Source organism: Ammospiza nelsoni, chromosome 1, assembly GCF_027579445.1.
Source record: "Ammospiza nelsoni isolate bAmmNel1 chromosome 1, bAmmNel1.pri, whole genome shotgun sequence".
Classification (NCBI taxonomy): domain Eukaryota; kingdom Metazoa; phylum Chordata; class Aves; order Passeriformes; family Passerellidae; genus Ammospiza; species Ammospiza nelsoni.
Genome location: NC_080633.1, coordinates 154430360 through 154445247, shown reverse-complemented (window position 1 = coordinate 154445247; position 14888 = coordinate 154430360). Strand labels below are relative to the sequence as shown.

At 59.3% G+C, this 14888-nt stretch overlaps 1 protein-coding gene across 1 annotated transcript; it reads right to left on the bottom strand.

Moving 5' to 3' along the window:
• Positions 1 to 6407: 6407 nt before the first annotated feature.
• Positions 6408 to 11703, bottom strand: LOC132075836 (uncharacterized). Its single transcript, XM_059476566.1, has 3 exons — positions 11671 to 11703; positions 9120 to 9241; positions 6408 to 7247 (listed from the first exon to the last, which is right to left on the bottom strand). The coding sequence occupies exons 2-3, from the start codon at positions 9216 to 9218 to the stop codon at positions 6408 to 6410; spliced, it is 939 nt and encodes a 312-aa protein (XP_059332549.1). The 5' UTR covers positions 9219 to 9241; positions 11671 to 11703.
• Between the last annotated feature and the right edge of the window lie 3185 nt (positions 11704 to 14888).

Sequence of the window (14888 nt, the reverse complement as noted above, 5' to 3'; positions counted from 1 at the left end):
GAACAGTATGGAAACAGTATGGATCATTATAAACCAGTACAAACCAGTATAGACCAGTATGGGAACAGTATGGACCATTACAAACCAGTATTGACCAGTATGGACCAGTATGGGAACAGTATGGATCATTATAAACCAGTATAAACCAGTAAGGACCAGTATAAACCAGTAAGGACCAGTATGGACTGGTAAAGACCAGTATAGACCAATATGGACCAGTATGGACTGGTGTGGACCAGTTTGAACCAGTCTGGACCAGTATCGATGAGTACAGACCAGTATAAACCAGCATAAACCAGTATAGACCACTCTAAGACAAATCCGGACCAGTATGGACCAGTATAAACCAGTATGGACTGGTATAGACCAGTAAGGACCAGTATAAGCCAGTAAGGACCAGTGTGGACCAGAATAAACCAGTATGGACCAGTATAAACCAGTATGGACCAGTAAGGACCATTATAGACTAGTATGGACCAGTTTGAACCAGTATAAACCAGCAAGAACCAGTATGGACCAGTATGGACCAGTAGTGACCAGTTTGAAGCACTATGGGACCAGTATAAACCAGGAATGACCAGTATGGACCAGTATGGACCAGTATGGACCAGTATGGACCAGTACGGGCCAGTATGGATCATTATAAACCACTACAGACCAGCTCAAACCAGTAAGGACCAGTAAGGACCAGTATGGGACCAGCATGGACCAGTAAGAAGCAGTATAAACCAGTATGGACCAGTATAAACCAGGGATGGCCAGTATGGACCAGTATAAACCAGTATAGACCAGCTTAAACCAGTAAGGACCAGTAAGGACCAGCATGGACCAGTAAGAAGCAGTATAAACCAGTATGGACCAGTTTGGACCAGTAGAGACCACTTTGAACCAGTATGGGACCAGTATGGACAAGCCTGGACCAGTATAAACCAGTATGGGTTGGTATGAACCAGTATGGACCAGTATGGCCCAGTATGGACTGGCATGGACCAGTATAAACCAGTATAAACCAGTCTGGGACCAGTCTGGACTGGTAAAGACCAGTATGGACCAGTACAGACCAGTATAAACCAGTATGGGACCAGTTTGAACCAGTATAAACCAGTATGGATCATTATAAACCAGTATGGACCAGTATGGGAACAGTATGGATCATTATAAACCAGTATAAACCAGTATGGACCAGTATGGATCATTATAAACCAGTATGGACCAGTATAAACCAGTATGGATCATTATAAACCAGTCTGGACCAGTATAGACCAGTATGGACCAGTGTGGATCATTATAAACCAGTCTGGACCAGTATGGACCAGTATGGACCTGTATGGATCATTATAAACCAGTATGGACCAGTGTGGATCATTATAAACCAGTATAGACCAGTATAGACCAGTATGGATCATTATAAACCAGTATGGACCAGTGTGGACCAGTATAGACCAGTGTGGATCATTATAAACCAGTATGGACCAGTATAAACCAGTCTGGATCATTATAAACCAGTATGGACCAGTATAGACCAGTATGGATCATTATAAACCAGTATAGACCAGTATAAACCAGTATGGATCATTATAAACCAGTATGGACCAGTATAGACCAGTATGGACCAGTATGGATCATTATAAACCAGTATGGACCAGTATGGATCATTATAAACCAGTATGGACCAGTATGGACCAGTATGGATCATTATAAACCAGTATGGACCAGTATGGACCAGTATGGATCATTATAAACCAGTATGGACCAGTATGGATCATTATAAACCAGTATAGACCAGTATAGACCAGTATGGACCTGTATACATCAGTATAGACTGGTATAGATCGGTACAGACCAGTCTGGACCAGTACAGACCAGTACGGACCAGTACGGACCAGTAAGGACCAACATAAACCAGTGTAATCCAGTACAAACCAGTGCGGGACCAGTGCAGTTCAGTAAGAACCAGTATAAACCAGTTTGGACCAGTAGGGACCAGTACGGACCAGTATGGACCAGTATAAACCAGTATGGGACCAGTCTGGGACCAGTAAGGACCAGTTTGAACCAGTATGGACCAGTACAGGCCAGTATGGACCAGTATAAACCAGTATGGGACCAGTCTGGACTGGTAAAGACCAGTATGGACCAGTGTGGATCATTATAAACCAGTCTGGGCCAGTATAAACCAGTATGGACCAGTATGGATCATTATAAACCAGTATGGACCAGTATGGACCAGTGTGGATCATTATAAACCAGTATGGACCAGTATGGATCATTATAAACCAGTATGGACCAGTATGGACCAGTGTGGATCATTATAAACCAGTATGGACCAGTATGGACCAGTATAGACCAGTATGGATCATTATAAACCAGTATGGACCAGTATGGACCAGTATAGACCAGTGTGGATCATTATAAACCAGTATGGACCAGTATGGACCAGTATAGACCAGTGTGGATCATTATAAACCAGTCTGGACCAGTATAAACCAGTATGGACCATTATAAACCAGTATAGACCAGTATAGACCAGTATGGACCAGTGTGGATCATTATAAACCAGTATGGACCAGTATAAACCAGAATTGACCAATGTGGAGCAGTGTGAGACCCCTCCAGTGCCACCTCGGTGCCACCCTGATGTCCTTCACTGGTGTCCCCACAGTGCCACCACCCCAGGGCCGCCTCAGTGCCACCATCACTGCCACCACCCCAGTGCCACCCCCAGTGTCACCCCCCAGTGCCACCACCCCAGTGCCACCATCAGTGCCACCATCCCAGTGTCACCCAGTGCCACCCAAGTGCCACCATCCCAGTGCCACCACCCCAGTGTCACCCAGTGCCACCATCACTGCCACCACCCCAGTGTCACCCAAAGCCACCCCAGTGCCACCAGCTGGGTGCTACCCTGCCTTTAATGGTGTCCCTGCAGTGCCACCACCCCAGTGTCACCCAATGTCACCCCAGTGCCACCACCCCAGTGTCAACCAGTGCCACCCCAGTGCCACCCCATTGCCACTAGTTGGGTGCCACCCTGCCTTTAATGGCGTCCCCGCAGTGCCACCACCCCAGTGCCACCCCAGTGCCACCACCCCAGTGTCACCCAAAGCCACCCCAGTGCCACCATCAGTATCACACCAGTGCCACCACAGTGCCACCACCCCAAAGCCACCCCAGTGCCACCCTGGTGTCCTTCACTGGTGTCCTCGCAGTGCCACCACCCCAGGGCCACCCAAAGCCACCTCAGTGCCACCAGTTGGGTGCCACCCTGCCTTTAATGGCGTCCCCACAGTGTCACCACCCCAGTGCCACCACCCCAGTGTCACCCAAAGCCACCTCAGTGCCACAACTCGAGTGCCACCCTGCCTTTAATGGCGTCCCCACAGTGTCACCACCCCAGTGCCACCCAAAGCCACCTCAGTGCCACCAGCTGGGTGTCACCCTGCCTTTAATGGCGTCCCCACAGTGTCACCACCATCCCAGTGTCACCACTCGTGTCATCACCCCCAGTGCCACCACTGTCACGCCAGTGCCACCCCAGTGTCACTACTCCAATGCCACCCCAGTGCCACCACCTCCAACACCATTGTGACCCCAGTGCCACCACCCCAGTGTCACCCAAAGCCGCCCCAGTGCCACCGGCTGGGTGCCACCCTGCCTTTATTGGTGTCCCCGCAGTGCCACCACCCCAGGGCCATCCAAAGCCACCCCAGTGCCATGCCAATGTCACCACCACCGGTGCCACCACCCCACTGCCACCTAAGGCCACCCCAGTGCCACCAGTTGGGTGCCACCCTGCCTTTATTGGTGTCCCCGCAGTGCCACCACCCCAGGGCCACCCCAGGGCCACCAGTGCCACCACCTCTGTGCCACCCAAAGCCACCCCAGTGTCACCAGCCTCAGTGGCACCACCTCAGTGCCACCCCAGTGTCACACCGGTGCCACCACCCCAGTGCCACCCAAAGTCACCCCAGTGCCACCAGCTGGGTGCCACCCTGCCTTTATTGGTGTCCCTGCAGTGCCACCACCCCAGTGTCACCACTGCCACCCCAGTGCCATGCCAATGTCACCACCACCGGTGCCACAACCCCAGTGCCACCCAAAGCCACCCCAGGGCCACCACCCCAGTGTCACCCTGCCTTTAATGGTGTGCCCCACAGTGCCACCACCCCAGTGCCATCCAAAGCCACCCCAGTGCCATGCCAATGTCACCACCACCGGCGCCACCACCCCAGTGCCACCTAAGGCCACCCCAGTGCCACCGCCTGGGTGCCACCCTGCCTTTTTTGGTGTCCCTGCAGTGCCACCACCCCAGTGTCACCACCCCAGTGTCACCACCCCAGTGTCACCCAAAGCCACCCCAGTGCCACCAGCTGGGTGCCACCCTGCCTTTATTGGTGTCCCCGCAGTGCCACCACCCCAGCGCCACCACCCCAGTGTCACCACCCCAGTGTCACCCAATGTCACCCCAGTGCCACCACCCCAGTGCCACCAGTTGGGTGCCACCCTGCCTTTATTGGTGTCCCCGCAGTGCCACCACCCCAGTGCCACCACCCCAGTGCCACCCAAAGCCACCCCAGTGCCACCACCCCAGTGCCACCAGTTGGGTGCCACCCTGCCTTTATTGGTGTCCTTGCAGTGTCACCACCCCAGTGCCACCAGTTGGGTGCCACCCTGCTTTTAATGGTGTCCCCGCAGTGCCACCACCCCAGTGTCACCCAAAGCCACCCGTGTGCCACCAGTTGGGTGCCACCCTGCCTTTATTGGTGTCCCCGCAGTGCCACCACCCCAGTGCCACCACCCCAGTGTCACCACCCCAGTGTCACCCAAAGCCACCCCAGTGCCACCAGCTGGGTGCCACCCTGCCTTTATTGGTGTCCCTGCAGTGCCACCACCCCAGCGCCACCACCCCAGTGTCACCCAAAGCCACCCGTGTGCCACCAGCTGGGTGCCACCCTGCCTTTAATGATGTCCCCACAGTGCCACCACGCCAGCGCCACCACCCCAGTGCCACCACCCCAGTGTCACCCAAAGCCACCCCAGTGCCACCAGCTGGGTGCCACCCTGCCTTTATTGTTGTCCCTGCAGTGCCACCACCCCAGCGCCACCACCCCAGTGTCACCACCCCAGTGTCACCCAATGTCACCCCAGTGCCACCACCCCAGTGCCACCACCCCAGTGCCACCAGTTGGGTGCCACCCTGCCTTTATTGGTGTCCCTGCAGTGCCACCACCCCAGTGCCACCACCCCAGTGTCACCCAAAGCCACCCCAGTGCCACCAGTTGGGTGCCTCCCTGCCTTTATTGTTGTCCCCGCAGTGCCACCACCCCAGCGCCACCACCCTAGTGCCACCGCCTGGGTGCCACCCTGCCTTTATTGGTGTCCTTGCAGTGCCACCACCCCAGTGCCACCAGTTGGGTGCCACCCTGCCTTTATTGGTGTCCTTGCAGTGCCACCACCCCAGTGCCACCAGTTGGGTGCCACCCTGCCTTTATTGGTGTCCCCGCAGTGCCACCACCCCAGTGCCACCACCCCAGTGTCACCACCCCAGTGTCACCCAAAGCCACCCCAGTGCCACCAGTTGGGTGCCTCCCTGCCTTTATTGGTGTCCTTGCAGTGCCACCACCCCAGCACCACCACCCCAGTGCCACCAGTTGGGTGCCACCCTGCCTTTATTGGTGTCCCCGCAGTGCCACCACCCCAGTGTCACCACCCCAGTGTCACCCAAAGCCACCCCAGTGCCACCAGCTGGGTGCCACCCTGCCTTTATTGGTGTCCCCGCAGTGCCACCACCCCAGTGCCACCACCCCAGTGCCACCGCCTGGGTGCCACCCTGCCTTTATTGGTGTCCTTGCAGTGTCACCACCCCAGTGCCACCAGTTGGGTGCCACCCTGCCTTTATTGGTGTCCTTGCAGTGCCACCACCCCAGCACCACCACCCCAGTGCCACCAGTTGGGTGCCACCCTGCCTTTAATGATGTCCCCGCAGTGCCACCACCCCAGTGCCACCACCCCAGTGTCACCCAAAGCCACCCCAGTGCCACCAGCTGGGTGCCACCCTGCCTTTATTGTTGTCCTTGCAGTGCCACCACCCCAGTGCCACCACCCCAGTGTCACCACCCCAGTGTCACCCAAAGCCACCCCAGTGCCACCAGTTGGGTGCCACCCTGCCTTTAATGATGTCCCCGCAGTGCCACCACCCCAGTGTCACCACCCCAGTGTCACCCAAAGCCACCCCAGTGCCACCAGCTGGGTGCCACCCTGCCTTTATTGGTGTCCCCGCAGTGCCACCACCCCAGCGCCACCACCCCAGTGTCACCCAAAGCCACCCCAGTGCCACCAGCTGGGTGCCACCCTGCCTTTATTGGTGTCCCCGCAGTGCCACCACGCCAGCGCCACCCCGCTGTCCTTCACCGCTGTCCCCGCTGTCCCCTGCGCTGCTCCCGCAGCGTCCCCAGCAGCGCCACGCTGGCCGCCGCCCTGACCCAGGGCACGGCGCCCGGTGCCACCGCGTCCCCGAGTGCCACCAGCGCCGCCGCCGCCGCCCCGGTGGCGCTGCCCGTGAGCGCCGCCAGCGCCAGCAGCGACGCCGCCGTCAGCGCGGTGACAAAGTGACCCGCGGGGACAAAGCGGCCCTCGGCGACGAAGCGCGGCCACGCCGCCGCCAGCGCGGCCACCGCCGTCCCCGAGGCCAGCAGGACCCCGGCGGTGGCGCCGTCGCCGCTCAGGCGGTGGCACCCGAAGGCCACCAAGGGCTGCGACAGCACCGAGCAGATCCAGGAGCCCGGCGGCACCGCGGGGACGTCGTGGGGACATTGAGGGGACGGCGGTGGTGGCATTGTGGGGACATCGTGGGGACATTGAGGGGACGGTGGCGGTGGCGCGTTGGGGACGTTATGGGGACATCGAGGGGATGGCGGCGGTGGCGCGTTGGGGACGTTATGGGGACATCGAGGGGATGGCGGCGGTGGCGCGTTGGGGACATCGTGGGGACATTGAGGGGACGGCGGTGGTGGCATTGTGGGGACATCGTGGGGACATTGAGGGGACGGCGGCGGTGGCGCGTTGGGGACGTCGTGGGGACATTGAGGGGACGGCGGCGGTGGCGCCTTGGGGACGTTATGGGGACATTGAGGGGACGGCGGTGGTGGTGGCATCGTGGGAACATGGAGGTGACACAGAGGGGACATCGCGGTGCTGGCGGCCACCAGGGCCTGCAGGAGGAAACCGGCGGCCGGGCCTGGGGTCACCTGCGGGGACATTGAGGGGACATTGTGGGGACAAGGTGGGGACACCACGGGGACACCATGGGGACACTGAGGGGGCATCAGGGGGACACCATGGGGACAAGGTGGGGATGTCATGGGGACATTGAGGGGACATTGTGGCGACAAGGTGGGGACATCAGGGGGACATGGTGGGGACAAGGTGGGGATGTCATGGGGACATTGAGGGGACATTGAGGGGACATTGAGGGGACATCAGGGGGACATCAGGGGGACAAGGTGGGGATGTCATGGGGACATTGAGGGGACATTGAGGGGACATTGAGGGGACATTGAGGGGACATCAGGGGGACATGGTGGGGATGTCATGCAGACATTGAGGGGACATTGTGGTGACAAGGTGGGGACATCAGGGGGACACCATGGGGACATTGAGGGGACATCATGGGGACACGGTGGGGATGTCATGGGGACATTGTGGGGACATTGTGGTGACAAGGTGGGGACATCAGGGGGACATGGTGGGGACAAGGTGGGGATGTCATGGGGACATTGAGGGGACATTGAGGGGACATGGTGGGGACATCAGGGGGACAGTACAGGGACATGGTGGGGGTGTCATGGGGACATTGAGGGGACATTGAGGGGACATTGTGGGGACAGTACAGGGACATGGTGGGGGTGTCATGGGGACATTGAGGGGACATTGAGGGGACATTGTGGGGACAGTACGGGGACATGGTGGGGGTGTCATGGGGACATTGAGGGGACATGGTGGGGACATTGTGGGGACAGTATGGGGACATGGTGGGGGTGTCATGGGGACATTGAGGGGACATGGTGGGGACATTGTGGGGACAGTACGGGGACATGGTGGGGATGTCATGGGGACATTGTGGGGACATCAGGGGGACATTGAGGGGACATTATGGGGACACCGTGGGGATGTCATGGGAACACCAGGGCACATCAGGGGGACATTGTGGGGACATCAGGGGGACGGGGTGGTGGCCAGACCTGTCACCCGTGGGGACATGGTGGGGATGTCATGGGGACACCAGGAGGACATTACGGTGACATGGTGGGGACATCATGGAGACGTCAAGGGGACATGGTGGGGACATGGTGGGGACATTGTGGGGATGTCATGGGGACAATGTGGGGACACTGAGGGGACATCATGGGGACATTGGGGGGACATGGTGGGGACATTGTGGGGACATCAGGGGGACAGGGGTGGCCAGGCCGGCTGTCACCTGTGGGGACATCGTGGGGACGCTGGGTGGACATTGTGGAGATGTCATGGGGACACTGTGGGGACATCACGGGGATGTCGTGGGGACATTGGGGACACCTTGGGGACATTGGGGACACCTTGGGGACACCCTGAGGACACCCTTGGGACACCTTGGGGGCATTGGGGACACCCTGAGGACACCCTGGGGACACCTTGGGGACACCCTGGGGACATTGGGGACACCAGGGACAGGGAGGATGTCCCCAATGTCCCCAGTGTGTCCTAGGATGTCCCCAGGGTGTCCTCAGGGTGTCCCCAATGTCCCCAGGGTGTCCCCAATGTCCCCAGGGTGCCCCCAGGGTGTCCCCAATGTCCCCAGTGTGTCCTAGGCTGTCCCCAGGCTGTCCCCAGTGTCCCCAAGGTGTCCCCAGGGTGTCCCAGGGTGTCCCCAATGTCCCCAGTGTGTCCTAGGATGTCCCCAGGCTGTCCCCAGTGTCCCCAAGGTGTCCCCAATGTCCCCAGTGTGTCCTAGGATGTCCCCAAGGTGTCCTCAGGGTGTCCCCAATGCCCCCAAGGTGTCCCCAGGGTGTCCTCAGGGTGTCCCCAAGGTGTCCCCAATGTCCCCAGGGTGCCCCCAGGGTGTCCCCAATGTCCCCAACCTGTCTGGCGGCGACGGCGCAGCCCAGGCTGGTGACACAGAGCACGGCGTGTGACAAGGCCACCCCGGCGTGTGACGCGGCCACCCCGGTGTCCCCCATGGCGCCAGGGACACCTCGGGGACCTGCGGGGACAACGGGGGCGCACTGAGGGCACAGGGTCCCCTCCCCCCACTGTCACCTCCCCGGGCCCCAAGGTGTCCCCAAGGTGTCCCCAAGATGTCCCCAAGGTGTCTCCAAGGTGTCTCCAGTGTACCCAAGATGTCCCCAAGGTGTCTCCAAGGTGTCCCAAGGTGTCTCCAAGGTGTCTCCAGTGTACCCAAGATGTCCCCAAGGTGTCCCCAAGGTGTCCCAAGATGTCCCCAAGGTGTCCCGAAGCTCCCCCAGTGTCCCCCTGTCCCCTCCCTTGGCCCGGTGTCCCTCAAGGTCCCCAAAGTGTCCCCAATGTGTCCCCAAGCCCCTCCCGTGTCCCCCAGGTGTCCCCGTGTCCCCTCCCCTGGCCTGATGTCCCCAAGGTGTCCCCAAGGTGTCCCCAATGTCCCCAAGCCCCCCCGATGTCCCCAAGGTGTCCCCAAATCTCTCCAGGTGTCCCCAAGGTGTCCCCAATGTCCCCAAGCCCCTCCTGGTGTCCCCAATGTCCCCAACCCTGGCCTGATGTCCCCAAGGTGTCCCCAACCCCCCCACAATGTCCCCAACCTCCCGCCCCGTCATCCCCTCCTGTCCCCCAGGTGTCCCCAAGCCCCCCCCTGTCCCCCTCAATGTCCCCCTGTCCCCCTCAATGTCCCCAAGCCCCCCCCTGTCCCCCTCAATGTCCCCCTGTCCCCCTCAATGTCCCCAAGCCCCCCCAATGTCCCCCTCAATGTCCCCCAATGTCCCCCTCAATGTCCCCCAAGCCCCCCCCGTCCCCCTCAATGTCCCCCTGTCCCCCTCAGTGTCCCCAAGCCCCCCCAATGTCCCCCTCAATGTCCCCCCGTCCCCCTCAATGTCCCCAAGCCCCCCCAATGTCCCCAAGCCCCCCCCCCGGTGTCCCCGTGTCCCTCCCTTGTCCCGCCCCTGTCCCGCTGTCCCCAAGCCCCGCCGGTGTCCCCAAACCCCCCCCCTCGGTGTCCCCAAGCCCCCCCCAGATGTCCCCAAGCCCCCCCGGTGTCCCCCTGTCCCCGTGTCCCCTCCCCTGTCCCAGTGTCCCTGGTGTCCCCAAGTCCCCCCAATGTCCCCAACGCCCCCAGGTGTCCCCGAACCCCCCCAATGTCCCCAAACCCCCCTCTGATGTCCCCAAGCCCCCCCAGGTGTCCCCAAACCCCGCCGTGTCCCCCTGTCCCCCCCCCCCCGTCCCAATGTCCTCTCCCTGTCTTGGTGTCCCCCAATGTCCCCAAGCCCCCCCGCTGTCCCCAACCCTCCCAGGTGTCCCCCTGTCCCCTCCTCTGTCCCCCTGTCCCCTCCCCTGTCCCGCTGTCCCCAAACCCCCCCAGTGTCCCCAAGCCCCCCCCAGGTGTCCCCAAGCTCCCGCTGTCCCTCTGTCCCCTCTCCTGTCACCCCTGTCCCGGTGTCCCCATGTCCCCTGCCCTGTCCCCAACCCCCCCGAGTGTCCCCAATGCCCCCCCGATGTCCCCAAGCCCCCCCAATGTCCCCAATGTCCCCCCCCCGCATGCCGGTGTCCCCTCCTGTCCCCCTGTCCCCTCCCCTGTCCCGCTGTCCCCACGTCCCTCCCCTATCCCGGTGGCTCCCGGTGTCCCCAAGCCCCCCCACTGTCCCCAAGCCCCCCTGTCCTGGTGTCCCCCCATCCCGACGTCCCCAATTCCCCCCAATGTCCCCAATGTCCCCCCATCCCGATGTCCCCAATGTCCCTCCCCTGTCCCGCTGCCCCCGAGACCCCCGAGTGTCCCCAAGCCCCCCCATTGTCCCCAAGCCCCCCCACTGTCCCCAAGCCCCCCCACTGTCCCCAATGTCCCCCCTGTCCCGCTGCCCCCGAGACCCCCGAGTGTCCCCAAGCCCCCCCATTGTCCCCAATTCCCCCCAATGTCCCCAAGCCCCCCCAATGTCCCTCCCCTGTCCCGCTGTCCCCAAGCCCTCCCATTGTCCCCAAGCCCCCCCAATGTCCCCAATGTCCCCCCTGTCCCGCTGTCCCCGAGACCCCCGAGTGTCCCCAAGCCCTCCCATTGTCCCCAAGCCCCCCCAATGTCCCCAATGTCCCCCCTGTCCCGCTGCCCCCGAGACCCCCGAGTGTCCCCAAGCCCCCCCATTGTCCCCAAGCCCCCCCATTGTCCCCAAGCCCCCCCACTGTCCCCAAGCCCCCCCATTGTCCCCAATGTCCCCCCTGTCCCGCTGTCCCCGAGACCCCTCAGTGTCCCCAAGCCCCCCCATTGTCCCCAAGCCCCCCCACTGTCCCCAAGCCCCCCCACTGTCCCCAATGTCCCCCCTGTCCCGCTGCCCCCGAGACCCCTGAGTGTCCCCAAGCCCCCCCATTGTCCCCAAGCCCCCCCATTGTCCCCAAGCCCCCCCACTGTCCCCAATGTCCCCCCTGTCCCCTGCCCCCCCCCCCGCCCCCCCCCGGTACCGCCACTTCCGGCAGCAGCCGCGAGCCCGGAGCGCGCGCAGGGCCGGGGGCGTGGCCGAGCGCGCCGATTGGCTGAGAGCTCTACAGGGCGGGCCCAGCGCGCTGATTGGCTGGGGACTCTGCTGGGCGGGGCTAACTGGCCATATATGGGCATCGCGCCGCGGTGGGCGGGGCTAAGGGCGGTGAGAGCGCCGGGGTGGGCGTGGCTTAGCGTGGGCGGGGTTAATTGGGTCAGGGAGGGCTGGGATTGGCTGGGTTATGGAGTGGGCGGAGCTAGTTAGGGTAATTAGGGCTGGGGATGGGATGCTGAGTGTAGATTGATGTGGGCGGGGCTAATTAAGGTAATTAGCGCTGGTATAATGGGTGTGGTGAGGGGGTGGGCGGGGCTAATTAGCGGTAATTAAAGCTAGGGGTGGATGCTGGGTGTGGTTACAGGGTGGGCGGGGCTAATCATGGTAATTAGGGCTGGGGATGGGATATTGGGGAGTGATTGATGTGGGCGGGGCTAATTAGGGTAATTAAGGATGGGATACTGGGTGTGGTTATGGATGGGCGGGGCTAATTAGGGTAATTAGGGCTGGGTTGTGGGCTGGGCAGGGCTAATTAGGGTAGAGAGGGATGGGGATTGGCTGGGTTATGGAGTGGGAGGAGCTAATTACGGTAATTAGGGCTGGGGATGAGATACTGAGTGTAGATTGATGTGGGCGGAGCTAATTAGGGTAATTAGAGCTGGGGGCCAATGTTGGGCGTGGTTATGGGGTGGGCGGGGCAAATTAGGGTAATTAGGGAAGTGTTATGAGGTGGGCGGGGCTAATTCGAGTAATTAAAACTGGGGTTGAATGTTGGGTGTGGTTACAGGGTGGGCGTGGCTAATTAGGGTAATTAGGCCTGGTATAACGGGTACGGTTAGGAGTGCGTGGGGTTAATTAGGCTAATTAGGGCTGGGGGTTGGATAATGGGTGTGGGAACATGTGGGTGGGGCTAATTAGGGTAATTAGGGCTGGGATGGGTACTGGGCATGGTTATGGGTGGGCGGGGCTAATTAGGGTAATTAGGGCTGGGATGGGGTACTGGGCGTGGTTATGGGTGGGCGGGGCTAATTAGGGTAATTAGGGCTGGGATGGGGTACTGGGCGTGGTTATGGGTGGGCAGGGCTAATTAGGGTAATTAGGGCTGGGATGGGGTACTGGGCGTGGTTATGGGTGGGCGGGGCTAATTAGGGTAATTAGGGCTGGGATGGGTACTGGGCGTGGTTATGGGTGGGCGGGGCTAATTAGGGTAATTAGGGCTGGGATGGGGTACTGGGCGTGGTTATGGGTGGGCGGGGCTAATTAGGGTAATTAGGGCTGGGATGGGTACTGGGCATGGTTACAAGTGGGTGGGGCTAATTAGGGTAATTAGGGCTGGGATGGGGTACTGGGCGTGGTTATGGGTGGGTGGGGCTAATTAGGGTAATTAGGGCTGGGATGGGGTACTGGGCGTGGTTATGGGTGGGCGGGGCTAATTAGGGTAATTAGGGCTGGGATGGGGTACTGGGGCGTGGTTATGGGTGGGCGGGGCTAATTAGGGTAATTAGGGCTGGATGGGGTACTGGGCGTGGTTATGGGTGGGCGGGGCTAATTAGGGTAATTAGGGCTGGGGTGGGGTACTGGGCGTGGTTATGGGTGGGCGGGGCTAATTAGGGGTAATTAGGGCTGGGATGGGTACTGGGCATGGTTACAAGTGGGTGGGGCTAATTAGGGTAATTAGGGCTGGGATGGGGTACTGGGCGTGGTTATGGGGTGGGCGGGGCTAATTAGGGTAATTAGGGCCGGGATGGGTACTGGGCATGGTTACAAGTGGGTGGGGCTAATTAGGGTAATTAGGGCTGGGATGGGTACTGGGCGTGGTTATGGGTGGGCGGGGCTAATTAGGGTAATTAGGGCTGGGGTGGGGTACTGGGCGTGGTCATGGGTGGGCGGGGTTAATTGGGGACTTCTCCAGGTGTGCCCAGGTGTGGAGCCCGAACCCCAAACCCCAAACCCCAAATCCCAAACCCTGAACCCCAATCTCCAATCTCAACCCTAAATCCAAATTCCAAACCCCAAATCCCAACCCACAAATTCCCAAATTCCCAATTCCCAATCCAAAATCCCAGAACCCAGATCCCAAATCCCCAATGCACAAATTCCCAAAATCCCCAATCAATCCCAAACCCGGAATCCCAATGCCTAATCTCAATCCTAAATCCAAATCCTTAAACCCCCAAATACCAAAATCCCAAAATCCAAATCCCAAATCCCCCAATCCCCAATCTCACTCCTAAATCCAAACCCCAAAATCCCAAATCCAAATCCCCAATCTCAATCCCAAACCCAAACCCCAAAATCCCAATCCCAAATCCCCAATCCCCAAACTCACTCCCAAATCCAAATCCCAAAATCCCCAATCCCCAATCCCCAATCTCACTCCTAAATCCAAACCCCAAAATCCCAAAATCCCAAATCCCCCAATCCCCAATCTCACTCCTAAATCCAAATCCCAAAATCCCAAAATCCCCAATCCCCAATCCCCAATCTCACTCCTAAACCCAAACCCCAAAATCCCAAATCCCAAATCCCCAATCTCACTCCTAAACCCAAATCCCAAATCCCCAATCCCCAATCCCCAATCTCACTCCTAAATCCAAATCCCAAAATCCCAAATCCTAAATCCCAAAATCCCGGACCCCAAACTCCTGCCCATTCTCTCCCCGTCCCCAGGTCCCTTCCCCTGCCCCGGGTTAATTCCCAAACCCCAAACCCCAAAATTCTCCAATCCCAAATCCCAAATCCCAATCCTAAACCCCACTTCCAATCCTAAACCCAAATACCCAAATACCCAAAACCTCCAATCCCAAATCCCTCCCCCGGGATAAATCCCAAATCTCAAAGCTCCAAATCCCAAATCCCCAAATCCCCATCCCAAATCCAAAAGCCCAAAATCCCTAAATCTGAAAATCCCCAATCCCAAACCCTAAACCCCAAATCCCCGGTCCCAAATCCCATTCCCTAACCAAAATCCCAAATCCCGAACCCCAAATCCCAATCCCAAATCCCAAAATCCCAAACCCCAAATCCCCAATCCCAAACTTCCCATCCCAAATCCCCAATCCCATGTCTCCAACCCAAACGCTAAATGCCAAATTCCCAAGCCCCAAATCCCCAATCCCAAATCCCCAAAATCCCAAAGTCCCAACC